We start from the raw sequence: 15,094 nt of genomic DNA on the forward strand, positions 1-15,094 counted from the left end.
TTCCCTTTTTTTCGCCTCTCAACATTTGTTTTCCTAAAATAGATTTCAAAGTTGTGAGCTAAAATTAAAAGAAAAATTATGGATGGTTATATAATTAAATTGAAAGAAGTCTTGACGTGGTTAGTTATTCATTATTGTATGTATCATTAGCAGCTTTAACATGAAAAATATTTGATTTTACTTTTTATGAAAAGTATGTGTCGGCAAAATTGCGGAGAATCTCCCATGACAGAAAAATTCTAAAAGTAAAAACTAATAAACACATGTGTTGAGTTGTTAGAAGATTAACACATGCATGCATCTTGGACCGTAGAAAAACCATGATTATTTAATTAATAGGAAAAATTGGATACTAGCTAGTTCTAGATATTATATTTTTTGAAACTTAAAACTGAAAAGTTTAATAAAAAAATTGAAATCTGAAATAAAAAAAAAAGCTGTTTGTGTGAAATAAAAATGGAGAAAGTTACTACTCTATAATTAATAATGTATTATATATTAGTAGCAGTAGAAAAAGTTACACAAAAATAATTAATCAAAGTATTTTAAAATTCTTAGGTTTTTACAAATAAAATATGTAAGTAGAAGGGATCATTATAGCAAACTAATTTATATTAATATTGGATCAAAATTAACTTCTATCTCTCTTATTATTTATCAAGAAAATAAAACAAAAGAACGATTTGAAGAAAAATTGAGAAGATCAGATTACAAGTTTTTATTATAATATTGTTGTAGTAAAACTGGATTAAGGTCAAGGAACGTTAGGTACGTAGCTCTAACATGTGGCCTTTACCATTTTTCAAGTCAAATAAGGTGAAAAGTGAAAATACAGCTATATGTAATCAATCTATCTTCTTCTTTCTTCTCTCCTCTTCAATTCCACATTAGGTTTAGCCGTTTCGTTTATGCATAAGAATTGCAGGAAAATGCTTTGACGAGTAATATATAATAGTATATATTATATAGTCCAATAGGAAAATCTATATAATTCAAATGAGTCTTTTTATTAGTTAGGTAATGACGTATTTTAAATATAATGTGATATGATAATATAGTAGGTTAATGTCACGTATCATCATAAGATAATGGAAAAGTCTAGAGGATCAGCAGTTTTATTGAATTTTAGCCAACATGTAACCAGTAGAGAAAGGTGAGTCATTGGATGAAATCTTACACCAATCTCACACCATTAAATCATAATTGATGGCTATTTGATGGCTACAAATCACAAAAGTTGCTGTTTCCCTAGCATTGCTCTAAGATAATTAGTTGATATATAAGGTCAGTAACACATGACATGCTACGTATGCTGTATATTTTTTGACATATCATAAATTCATTTAAAATTAAATTAAACTCTAAAAATATATGCGTAAATCATTTTCATCTCTAAAATTTTAAAAATAGATCAAATTAATCCTTATATAAGTTTTTCTTATATTTTATAATATTAAACTTTTGATATTTTTTAATCTCTACTAATTTTAATCTCATTTTTTACATCTTAGTAAACAAATTTTTCTTCAGATAAAATAATAAAAAGAATCAAATTATTATAAATATATTTTTTCATTTGTATTTTAGATTTTACATTTTCAAATTTTATTTTTTTATAGTAACATTTTTTATATAAATAATTTTATCAAACTATTATTAGTTATATACTAAAAATTTTAATATTTTTTATCTCACTAAATAAATATAGTAGTTATTTTAAAATTTCAATCTTTTGGATCTTACCCAAAATTTAGTCCAATCTATAACTAGTTGCTAATTTTTATCTTTTTATATTTTTTAGTTCAATTTTTTTAAATTTTTTTTTTAAAATCTGATAGTTGAGAAGATATTGAGAAATAACGATAACGAAGTAGTAATAAACTAATATTTAAAAAATTGCATTAAGATATTATATAAGAATCAACGAGCGATCTCGTAAATAGTTTTTTAATTATTGAGTTTTATCACATAAATTAAACAATAATAAAAATTATAAATTTAAAAATATAAATTATTTTGATAAAATTATTTAAATAAAAAAGTTTCACTAAAGAAACTAAAAATTAAAAATATAAATGACAAAATAATTTTGTAATAATTTAATTATTTTTATTATTTTATTTAAAAATAAATTTGTTATTAAGACTTATTATTAGTATTAAAATATATTAAAAATTTAATATTATGAAGAAAAAATAAGAGAAATTTATATAAGATCAGAATTAATTTGATCAATTTTTAAAATTTTAAGAATAAAAATGATATATGTGTATATTTCAGGAATTAATTTGACTCTAAATAAATTTACCACATATAAGATGACAGCTGACATGTCACATGTTAATAGGGTATTGCGGTACGGTTTGGATCGGTTTTAAGTCAAAAACTCATCTGATCCGAACACTAATTTTGCTTACGGTGCGGTTTGGATGGAATGACTTAAAAAAAAAAATCCGATCCGATCCGATCCAATTTCAAGCGGTTTGGATTGGATTGGATTTGCGGTTTTGTAAATTAAAAAAATTAAATATATATAACAAGTCTTAACATCAAATTTTAAATAATCAACGATAACATAACAAGTCTCAACAATATTTTTGAAAGCTAACGATAACATAACAATAGAAATAAAATTATAAGTTAGTTAAAATAAATAAATAAATAACATTTTGAACATAAAATATTTATTAAATAATAATAATACTAAATAATATAAAAATGTATAACAAATTAAACATGTTATAAGTATAATTGTAAATATAATAATATTATAATACATTGTGCGGTTTGGATTGGATTGGATCGGTTATGAAAAGTAGATCCAAAATCCGATCCGATCCAGCGGTTTGTAAAAAATTGAATCCAATCAAATCCGAATTAGTGCGGTTTTAATCGGTTTTCGGTTTGGATTGGATTGGATGAGCGGTTTAATTTGGATCGATTTGGATTTAAACACCCCTACATGTTAATGACCTAATATATCAATTAATCATCTTGTGATACGTAATATTAACATACCACATCATCTTGTCATGTGATACTACGTGATATATTATTATCTAACTTACATAATGATGACTTATAATTTATTTTTAAGGGATTAACATGACTAATTTAATCTTTGAGACCAATTTAAAAAAATAAATAATGTTTTAAAAAAGAATTTAATTATTAACCGTGCTTTTAATTTAGTTCCAAAAGAGAAGTAATAGCATATATTTCTTAATATTTTTTAAAAGAAAATTAAAACAGGTTTAGTTTTGAAATAACACTATTTAAAATATATATCTTTTTCAATATTAATTTATTTTTAAATAATTTCTTTAAGTTAGCGATAATATTAAGTATTAATATATTTATTTATATAGATATCAATTTTTTAATATATTTTTGTGTTATCAAATTTAATTTATTACTTTTTATAATTATTTTCAAACCATTAGAGTACCTTAATTAATTGGCTTCTGTAGTTGCTTTTTTTTTTTTTTCTATATAAATCTTGTTTTCAATTAAACACAGACAAATATTGTTAAAGAGATGGTCCCAATAAAATGGATACATAAGAGAAAATGATATTCTTTTTTCTTGTGAGAAGTCTAAGTAATACCCTTTATTATCATCTTTTTTATTTAAAAATTGTATACTACTCCCCTTTCTTTCAAGATGAAATATATAAGCAAATAACTTACCCTTTAGTCTATTTAACCAACATAGTCTTTAATAATCATTATAATTATATATAAAAATTAGTGATGATTATTTGATAATAATAATAATAAATAACCTTTTAATTTATGTATCTATAACACAGAGAGAATGTCATTTTTTTCATATAATATATTTGTCGTATTTATGTAGTGGTATTTATTTTATTTTTTTACGAGCTTATATAAATAAAGGAAAAAGTAAACAATGAGTCAAAGTCTTTGACCCAAATTACATGCATTAACTACTCCCTTTTCATAAATTCATAAATACAAAAGAAAGTGAAAAGTAAAAAGTAAAAAGAATAATATATTACACATTCAATTTTTTTTGTTAATTAAATATAATTAAATTGATCTAATATTAATACAAAATTAATCATAAATAATATTATTCTAAATTTTATTATTTAACTTAATTAAAATTAATTCATAAAAAAATTTAGATTTATAATATTACTCATTAAATGAAAAGTGGCAGGTACATGTATTACAGTTTATAAATAGAAGGTCTAATTTGGGCATAAATGAATAAGAAAAAGTGAAAAACTAATTAATATATACTAGTTGAATATGATAAATATGTTACAAATATAATTATTTATATTTTTTATTAATTTAAATTTTTAAACTTTTTTTTAACATGATATTAGAGTTTGATAATTATGATTACACAAATAAATTTCATATATATTTAAAAAATAAAAAGTTCTAGTATTATTATATGGGTTTTGCTAACTTATATCATAAGGTACTATAAATAAATATTTTATAAAAATTATTAAAATTTTTTTTTATATTTTTAATATATTAAATACATAAAAAATAAAAAAATTATATTATTAAAAGTTTAAAATGTGTCTTTCGAACACAAATTAACTAAATCTTTATTATGTAAACCTTGAAATTATATGAACAAAATGTTATATATGCTAATAATAATAAATAATAACATATTACCTAATTAATGTGAAAACATTTTAGTAAAAGACATTTAAAAGTTCATGTCAAAGTCAGTAAGTCACCTAATACGTATTGCGAGTTTGATAATTATGATTACACGGATAAATTTTAAATTCTAAAAAATTAAAAAATTCTAGTATTATTATATAAACATTAAAATTATCATGAACAAAATGTTATATGCTAAATTAATATATTCCCTAATTAATGTGGAACCATTTTAGTAAAAGATATTTACAAATACATGTCAAAGTCACCTAAAATTTATTGCAAGTTTGATAATCATGGTTACACAAATAAAATTTATATTATAAAATTTAAAAGTTCTAGAATTATTATATAGACATGGAAATAAAGAATTTAATTTGAGATATTATTATTTAAATTTCAATTAATAATTAAATATTGTATTACTAATATGGATATTTATAATGATATGACTAATATAAAGATCACGAAATAAATTATATACAAAATAATAATAAACTATAAATTATTTGACTTTATTGGTACATGGAATATAATTAATTGAATATAAAATTATATTTTCTGAACAATTTATGCAAACTATTTGTCCGAATTGAATTCTTTAGCAAACACCTTAAATATATGTAATTTTTCTGGCACGTGCATAGAGAAAAATAGAAGGAGTAATGCACGTGTAATACATGCACATGGTAGCATACTAACCTGGCCAATCCACTGAACTGTAAACTTGATGGTTAAATTACTGTCCTAGTCTTTCTCGGTTCATAGTAACTATCATATGTAAGATGTTATATATTTTAATTCTCAAAATATTCAGTTTTGAATAGAAAAAGATTAACATATATTGTTTTCTAATGACAAAATGGACGAAGGAGACATATTTTTTTTTTGGTGACATTAATAAAGCTTGGAATTTTGACTCACTTTTTTATAATTATGTTTTGAAAATAAGATTTTCTTTTTCTATTCTTTAGATTTGCAATTTTAAAAGAAGCCTTATATGTAATATTCTTTATATAAAAATAGTACATAATATGTAAACAAATTTTATGTTAAATATATAAATTATTCAATAATAATAAAAATTAATATATAATAATTTTTATGTGAAGTTATAATTAAAAATCGTTCAATGATAATTTGGTCAAATAAAGCAATATTATATGATCAATAAATATTATTACTTTTTATTAGTATTTAGCTATCAATAATTTGTACTCGTATTTATAAAAATTTTGTATAAAAAATATATAGTTTACACTTATATTTATCAGAATTTTACACACATGAATCAATATATTTTGTACTTATATTTTTTAAAATTTACATATATAAATTAATAAAATTTATTTGATAAAAATAATTTAATATTTATGATGTTTAAATAATAACAAAAAATACTAAAAATTATTGAACCTCAAGAACTTTTTAAATTATATAACGATTTTCACCTATTAAATTTAGATAAAAACAATTGAATATAAATCGCTATTTTTAACTATTATTATTATGTAAATTCTTTATATTTTTTATGTTTTTAAAAAATATCATATATTTTTTAATTTTTATTTATTTAAATATTAAAAAAATAACAACTAAAAAGATGAACTATGACTTGTAATATAATTTCTCTTTTCATAATCCACTTTAGACCTATTTAAAACCCTCCCATAATAAATTCACACTTTGACCAAGGGCAAAATGGTAAAATCAGCCTACTCAATTTCATTAATCAATTGAAAAAACCCCATCAGTGTCTGATCTCACCAAACTGAGAAAACCATATAAAAACCCTGTTACAACAAACAACACCATTTCATTTCGTTCATTTCTTATTCACACATTTTCAACCAACACAAAAACAAAACTTTTCCATTACCCTCTTTTCTTCATCCAATTGGGTATCTGAAAGTCTAATCCTTTTCCAGAACAAACCAAACCTCATCCTTTTTCTGCTTAGTTCTAGCTAAAGAGACATGTGTGGAGGTGCTATTATCTCCGACTTCATTCCCGGCGGTTCCGCCGCCGCGGCGTCGCGTTCACGGCGGGTTACGGCGGACATCCTGTGGCCAAACCTGAGGAAGCCAGTGAGCAAGTCCGGCAAGAGGAGGGGCGGTGCCGGCGCCGGTGTGGTGGCGGTTGATGATGACTTTGAGGCTGATTTCAGAGAGTTTAAGGATGACTCTGACATCGACGAGGACGAGGATTATGATGTTGATGATGTCGTTGGCGGTGGTTCTGTCAAGGGTTTTGGATCATTCGGTTCAACCAAAACCGCAAAGCCTCAGCTCAAAGCTCGTGGTATATTACTCTCTTTGTAATCTCATAATCAATTCTTTTTTTTTTTTTTACTCCTTTCTATAAATAGCTTATTTCTGTGCCTCTAATATGTTTGGGATTTGATTTTGGTTTTAGTTATCACATGCATTTGTTTGTTTCGCTGAAAAATCGTGTCTTTTTAGTGTTTTTTGCTGTTGCTCAAGAAATTAAGGCTTGTTTTGTTGAAAATTAGTTTCCTTTTTAAGATCAAAATTTTGTTTGCCTGTGGTGTGCGTGAGTGTTTTTTTACTGGTTTTTTGTTTGTAGTTTTGATGGGATTGTTTTTGTTTATGGAGATGATTATCCACTGCACAAGAAATTTTATTCAATTTTTTTAGATCTTGTCAGCCTTTTGAAGTTTTTTTTTACCTTTTTTTTTTTTGCTTTATTGCATGTTTGCCGTTCTGTTTAGATATTATTATTTTTTTTATTTCTGGATGATGAAAAAAATGAGGGGGTATAAGTTTTTTTTTATTTACTCTTTTCTGGTCCTGTGTCTAATCAGTGGTTTTTAGAATTGGGATGATTCATGATTGGGTAGATCCAATTGGAGCTAGCTTTAATTGATTATCCAGAAACTGAATTTTGTCCCTATTTTTTAAAATTTTTTTATGAGGGTTTAATATTTAGCGGTTCCAATTAACAAGATTTGGTTTATTTATTTAAAAAAAAAAGAAAAAAAAACGAATTTTTATGTAGCTATTCCTTCCTATGGCTTTGGTTGATAATTTTACTGCAACTCACTCCATGTGCTTTTGATACAGATCGTGTGTTTGAAAATTGTGCTTCTAAGTGATCAATCTAATGTAATAATGGAACCCGTTTGCTTTAATATGGGAGAATCTTGATATATAGATATATATAATCTATTTGATATTAAATTGAATATTGTTATTCATTGATGATAAGGTGTGATGGACCCAATAAATAATTCTGGATATTGAAATTTGATGATTGATATTTAATTTAATGTATCTTGATAATGTGTAATTGCAATTTCCATTTTGTTGTTGTAATGCTAAATTGATAATTTGGTAACTAGTAGCTTTTCCTAAGTTATATGGCCAATTAGATCTTCTATTAATGATTTGCTGATTTTATATTGAAGGACCTGCTGCTGTGAAATCCATGGAGCCAAGTGGAGAGGTTGAGAAATCTGCTAAGAGAAAGAGGAAGAACCAGTTTCGGGGAATCCGTCAGCGTCCATGGGGGAAATGGGCGGCTGAGATCCGCGACCCGAGAAAAGGTGTTCGTGTCTGGCTTGGGACATTCAGCACTGCTGAAGAAGCCGCAAGGGCTTATGATGCTGAAGCAAGGAGGATCCGTGGCAAGAAAGCCAAGGTGAACTTCCCTGAGGAGGTTCCGGCTGCATCCTCAAAGAGGTTCAAGCCACATCCCGAAATGCAGCTCCCCAAGGAGAAAATGAACTGTGCTAAGCCCAAACTGAACAACCAGATGTTTGACTTTGGTAACGAACTCGGGGACTTATACTCTCATTTGGATCAGGTGGAACAGAAGCCTCTGATTAACCAATATGCTAACATGGAGTCATTCCCCGGAAATGGACTTTTAAATGCATCTGATGATGTGGCTGCTTATTTCACTTCGGAACACTCGAGCAATTCATTTGAGTATTCCGACCTTTCATGGGGCGAGCAGGGCCCGAAGACTCCCGAGATATCATCCATGCTCTCGGCTCCCGTGGAAGTGCAGGGTGCGGCTAAACAAGAGAAAAACATGGTGCAGCCTAACAACACTCAAGCTGACTCTGTAAAGACACTATCCGAGGAGCTTGCAGATATGGAATCACAGCTAAAGTTCTTCGACACTCCTTACCTCGATGCAAGCTGGAACGATACTTCATTGGAATCCTTCCTTGGTGTGGACTCAACACAGGATGTCGGAAACCCAATGAACCTTTGGAGCTTCGATGACCTCCCTTCCGTGGGAGGCGGAGTCTTCTGAGAAACCTAACTCATCGATCTCCCTCGGTTTATGTAAATAAGGCGACAGGTGAGTAGTTTTTATTCGGCTTCCGTGTTGTGTAAGTTTCACCCTTTCATGTTCTCATCTAAGTGTTAATTATTTTGTGTTTTGGATTCAGGAATATATGATAGTTTGAGTTGGTGATGAAGTTGGAAGAAGCAACCGGCTCAAGTGTGTGGAATTGAGTATCTTGTGGCTATAATATGCAGTATAGGACTTTTATATTTATATGTAATTTAGGTTACTTTTTTCTATCTTATCAAAAAACCTTATGTTTGGGAGATTTTTAAGTTTAATGTTCATATGGATTTCATATATTTCATATATGATGATATGTGATGATACAATCTTGACTGATATAAATTGTTTGATTAATTTGTTTGGATTATATATGGCTCTTGGTTTTCACCCTTAAATTTTGGTGGGCTATTTCCTATTTCATTGGATGGTTTTGCCTTGTGCTTGTAGTAATCTCTCTAGATTCATTGATGGATGGAATCTTGTGCTTTTGAAGCCAAATGATTTGGATTGCATCTTTTTGCTTTGTTGAAGAGTTTAGATATCATTCTCCATTAAAAAAAAAAAAAAAATTAAAATTGAAGTTTAGAAGGATTTGTAACAGATATTTTGCCCCCTTTATTTCATTTTTTTTCTACAAAATATGTTCCAAATAATACCTTCTTACATGAGTATTAAATATAGGAAAACTTTTAAGTATATCGGAATACCGGTGTTTTTAACGGTTAAAATAACTGAAATACTGGTGTTTCAGGTACACTTAAAACTCTTACTTAAATATATGTAGGTTTTGTTTTACACTCATGTGAGAAGCATATTAGGCATGTCTAGAAGTCTATGTAAATTTAGGCATATGAGAAGCATATTAGGCATGTCTAGAAGTCTATGTAAATTTAGGCATAAATATTTTTATGTGAAATTAATAGTTAAAAATTAATAATTTTTTAATTAATAATTTTTTAATTATTGTACGTAAATTTTTATCTTAGAAGTTCACGTGTTATTTTTACTTTTTTATTTTTTATTATTTTAACTTAACATTCAATTGTTGCAAGAGATATAATTTGACATTTTATGCTAATGAGTTATAACTTAAATGGCATAGTATTTTCATACTCAATTAAAAGGGTGTAGATTCGAATCTCAAAGAGATATAATTTTACATTTTTCATTCTTTTTTATTTCTCCAAAAAGGTTATTACAAAGTACAAACAAAATAAGATGACAACATTTTCATTTTCTTTCTCCTTTTTCTCTATGATTAAAGTGTATGCAGTGATAGATTTTTAGGTAACTAAATTATCCCAATACTATTGTTAGGTAACCAGAACAGTGGAGTGATTGAGAATTTGAGATTTCCATCTAGAGGTACCCTATAAATCTATAGGAAAATTATCAGGTGTATCGAGGAACACCGATATTTCAGTTGTTTTAACCGTTAATTTTAATTAATATATATTATATATATTTTTTACAATTCAAATCAACGGTTAAAACAATTGGAACACCGATGTTCCCGGTATATTTGATAACCTTCCAAATCTATAATTATTGCCAATACACTAGGCACTTATGTGATGTATGTGTAAATATTAATTATCTTAGTCTTACATACAAAATAAACCATTAAAATTAGAATAAATATTAAAAATAAATAAAATAATACATATATTTACATAAATATATAATGAGTGATTTAGTTATTAATTTTTAGTGCGTTTATATAATTTTTAATATAAATACAATTTTTTTAATTTTCTTAGACGTAATCCAATAATTGTGTTATTTCAAAATAAAAAAAAGTGAGCATATAGCAAATAACAAAAGAAAAGTGAAATACTAATCTCCTTTTTCAATAAAGACAAAAAGTTAGAAAATAAAAAAGTTCAACCTTTGTTTTGTTATATTATCGAGTGATTATTAGTTTACTACTGTGGAAAAATCACCACAACATTTTTTGAACAATATTTACCCTATCATGTGGGAGCCATTTGCTTGGGCTATGGGTTGCATGTGACAAGGTCCTGTGGGAAACTAATCAAATTACTAATAATTAAGTGTTATATTATAATTCTGACAAAGAAAAAAGTGCCACGTCTTCATGAGAAAATTTTTAGATTGTCAAATCTATAATTTAGCATTCTGAATAATCGGTTATATTATTATTATTAACGAAAATCCAAACTATGTTAATTAAAATTAAATTATTACATTTAGCAGGAAACTATGTTAATTAAAATTTTATAATTAACTTTAGTGACAAAAAAATACCATTGCTATTTTCTTAGAGTATATATATGCATTTAAAACAAAATTGGTGTTTATTAGTTATTACTTTTATTGGAGAAAAAATATCTGATGGTAACTTTTAAATTTAATTTTTAAATAATAATTATGCACATTTATTACTATTAAATTTAGAATCGAAAATATTCGACCTTGATAGATGGCAGGAAAAATTAAACTGATGCCAAAATTATCGTTAGATTTTTTTTTTGTTGGAAATAATTTTTTATATTTGTCTGTCTTAAATATATTTATTGTCAGATTTTTTAATGATAATTAACATTAAATTTTTTAATTTCAATAATAATTATTTTATCGACAAGATTTTTCTTATCAGATTTGATGTGTGTAGAGAAAATTGAAAAGTTAAGTGAAATCGAAAAAGTAAATATCGTCAAATTTAGTACAAATTTTGTAAAATTGATTGATTCATTTAAAATTGTAATATCGAAAGATTTTAAGAGTTAAATGGAGATTCTAGTTATTATACATGTGACGATAATTTTTGCAGTAATAAATTTATCATCGAATTTTATAATGATTCGACAATAATTTTGATGGTAATCAATGAATTTATTATAGCGAAAAAAAAAGTTTTGGCTTGCTTTAAATCCAGATTATAATCATGGAGTATAGATGTAGGTTAGGTTAAAGTATAGAAATTAGAAATTGGAAAATGTTGTCTCTTCCATTATAATTAGGTTAGTTTTTTTTACGCATAGAAATCAGAATGGCATGGGTTGTGTTTAGGGATTATTGTGCAGCATCCATATAGTGTGTGCTTTGGGAGAATAATCAAGTTCATGTGCTGCATTTGCACTTCATAACTTAGAATACGAACAAATATTAAATAGAATAAAGTATCGTTTTTGTTTTTAATATTTGGAGTAAGTTCTATTTATATTCTTAATGTTTAAATCGTTTTATTTGTGTTTTTAATATTTATAAAAGTGATTTAATGTTATCCTGCCGTTAATTATATTAACAGATTAGATTATATTTTTTAATTATTCTCACTTGGATATATTCATTTTTAATTAGGTCTCACTTAGATGTATTCGATTTCAATATTGTACCTATTATTTGTGCTTAGGTTCAATTACACAGCGTTTGGTTAATGTCCACACGGTCATACATGTCTACTTTTTGGTTTGGTGAGACATAAATTTTCAAAAGACACAGAGGATACGGAGACACTAAATTTGTGTACCTCCAATTTGGTGAGACACTCAGACACAACTTGTGAGCCACTAATTTTTTATTCTTTTACTCATTCAATTTTTAAATTTTCAAAATTTGTCCTACTATCTTTCCAAATCTTTTTTAAATGAAGGATAATAATTTAGTCTTTTCAAAATATTTATGTGTCTTGTTCTTTTTTTTTTACCAAACACAATACATAGACATAAATATTTTGTATTTATGTCTTTAATGTTTATGTATTTATGTTTATGTCTCATCTAATACATCAACCAAACAGAGTCTTATGTCTTTAGAAAATTGAATTATGTAAATGTTACAGTAATTAGTTTTAACTTTTGAAGAGCTATTTTTTGAAGTGGATCATCAGTTCTATCCCAGTTTTCCGGATATTTGTTGTATTTTAACTTCAAGAAGAGATTTTTAAAACTCTAACTAAAGCTCATGATATGTAATTGACGTCAGGATAATATTAAATCACTTTTACAAACATTACGAATACAAATAAAATAATTTAAATATTAAAAACACAAATAAAATTTACCTCAAACGTGGAAGGTAAAAACGATACTGTATTCTATTAAATAATAATACAATTGATTGAGACTCGTGATTGCCGTCTATGTCAGGTCACAAATTAAGGCAATACCCCACTCTCTATTTACACACGTTCATGTTTACATACACTTTCACATCCTCTTTTATGTTGTTTTTGACTTGAGAATTGAGATAGAGATATATCTAAAGATAGTATGATATATAAACAGTTCTACTATTCTTCATTTCTATTAAATTACAATAATATATAATGAAAATTAAATATGTAATTTAATTTCAAAAATCTTTTATTTATATTTTTTTGAATAAATACATTATCATAATTTTGAAGTATATAAAATGTATAGTCAATAATTTTGGACTGATATTAAGTTTTTTTAAAGATGATTCATAACACATAAATTTATAATCTAACGAATAGCCTTTTGAAAAATTACACGAATAAAAAGCTATTCAACAATTTAATATTTATTTAAATTGATACAAATATCATTTATTTAGCCCTATATATCAGGGTAACAGCACTTTGAATAATTACCATTTTAAAATGTTTATTTCACAGAAAATAAACTTTGCTTAAAACCAGTTTTGTATTAAAGCTTTTTAGACTGAAAGGTCATTGTATTAAACAATAAAGTAACATAATAGTTTTACTGTTTTTTTAGACTCCATTATTTATCTTTTATTAAATCTCATTCCATTTCACTTGATTATCTTCCATCAATTCAAGCATAATTGTTCCCTGCTGAAATATCATACTTATATTTTAACTATTGTATTAAAGGATGTAAATATTTTTTTTAACTGAAAAAAGCATTTGAATTCATAAAAATAGTTAAACGACACTCACATGCCACATAAAAAACATTAATTTATATCCAAAAAAAAAAAAGAAAATACATCTCTTTTATGTTAAAGTATAGATCGAGAAGAGACGTAATATTTAATTATAAAAAATTTCAACAAAAATAAAGATAAATTTAAAATTTTTTATTTTTAAAACTACACAAATATAATGCATTTTCTTTTAGAATAGAACTTATTATTTTCTCGAATAAATTACCATTTGTACTCATGAAAGAATAAAACGACAATTGTAACCACAGAAGATGGCTTATGTGTGCCAAAAGTACTCTAACAGACTAATTGCGTAACCAACGTCTAAATACTTTTGACATACAAAAATCATCTTCCGTAATTATAATTGTCTGAATCTTTCATGGTATAAATAATAATTTATTCTTATTTTCTCGATATCATAAATACTCATAAAATTTAAGAGTTAAAATTAAAATTCAACCGGGCAAAGTTTATCTTTGATCCAAAAAGTATCACAACAAAATTTTCATCCGCATTTTTAGGCAGGGGGCCACACTACATATATGTGGTCGGTGACATTATTATCATCAATGAATTCTCGAACTTTTAAATTACACATATGGCAGTATTAGTGTACATCATTGCCTTGTACTAAAGGGTCTCATATTTGACATTCACTACTATTTTGGTGCAATGCATTTTGTTTTGCTGAGTTTTGAAGCATGGAGTTTTTATCCACTATATTCACATTTGTTTTTTTGTTCTTTAAAGCATAGTTTATTTGCTAGAATAATATGTATATTAATTATCAATTAGCTAGATAATTGGTGTTTAGTGGCATAATAATCTTAGTCAATGTTTTTAATGCTATAATGTTAATTTTTTTTATTTGTTTATTTTATATCTATTATATATAACTTATATTTGACTACTATTTCTAATCTAATGTATACAATGGGAATATGGAGAAATTTAGTAGACAAGTTTTTGTTCTTAAAATTTCTTTTGTTATATACGTATATTCATATTTTTTTTGGCATGCAACTTTTAAAATTTGAACTCGAGATCCTTTAGCTATAATATAAGATGTTTACCATCTTAACTAATTACATACATATTTATTATTTATGGTGCATATTTAATAAATTAAAGAGTTTAAATTAATAGACACATTATTGTTTATTAATATAATAAAATTTTTTTGGTGAACTAAGGGGTCAAGGACCCAAAGATAGGAAACAAAACAAGCAGCA

At 25.8% G+C, this 15,094-nt stretch overlaps 1 protein-coding gene across 1 annotated transcript; it reads left to right on the forward strand.

Moving 5' to 3' along the window:
- Window positions 1-6,407: 6,407 nt before the first annotated feature.
- Window positions 6,408-9,348, forward strand: LOC107624775 (ethylene-responsive transcription factor RAP2-12). Its single transcript, XM_016327230.3, has 3 exons — window positions 6,408-6,956; window positions 8,083-8,987; window positions 9,079-9,348. Exons 1-2 carry the CDS (start codon window positions 6,632-6,634, stop codon window positions 8,937-8,939), a joined length of 1,182 nt encoding a protein of 393 aa, XP_016182716.1. The 5' UTR covers window positions 6,408-6,631; the 3' UTR covers window positions 8,940-8,987; window positions 9,079-9,348.
- The last annotated feature ends 5,746 nt before the right edge of the window (window positions 9,349-15,094 follow it).

This window comes from Arachis ipaensis, chromosome B2, assembly GCF_059453495.1.
Source record: "Arachis ipaensis isolate K30076 ecotype BB chromosome B2, ASM5945349v1, whole genome shotgun sequence".
Lineage (NCBI taxonomy): Eukaryota > Viridiplantae > Streptophyta > Magnoliopsida > Fabales > Fabaceae > Arachis > Arachis ipaensis.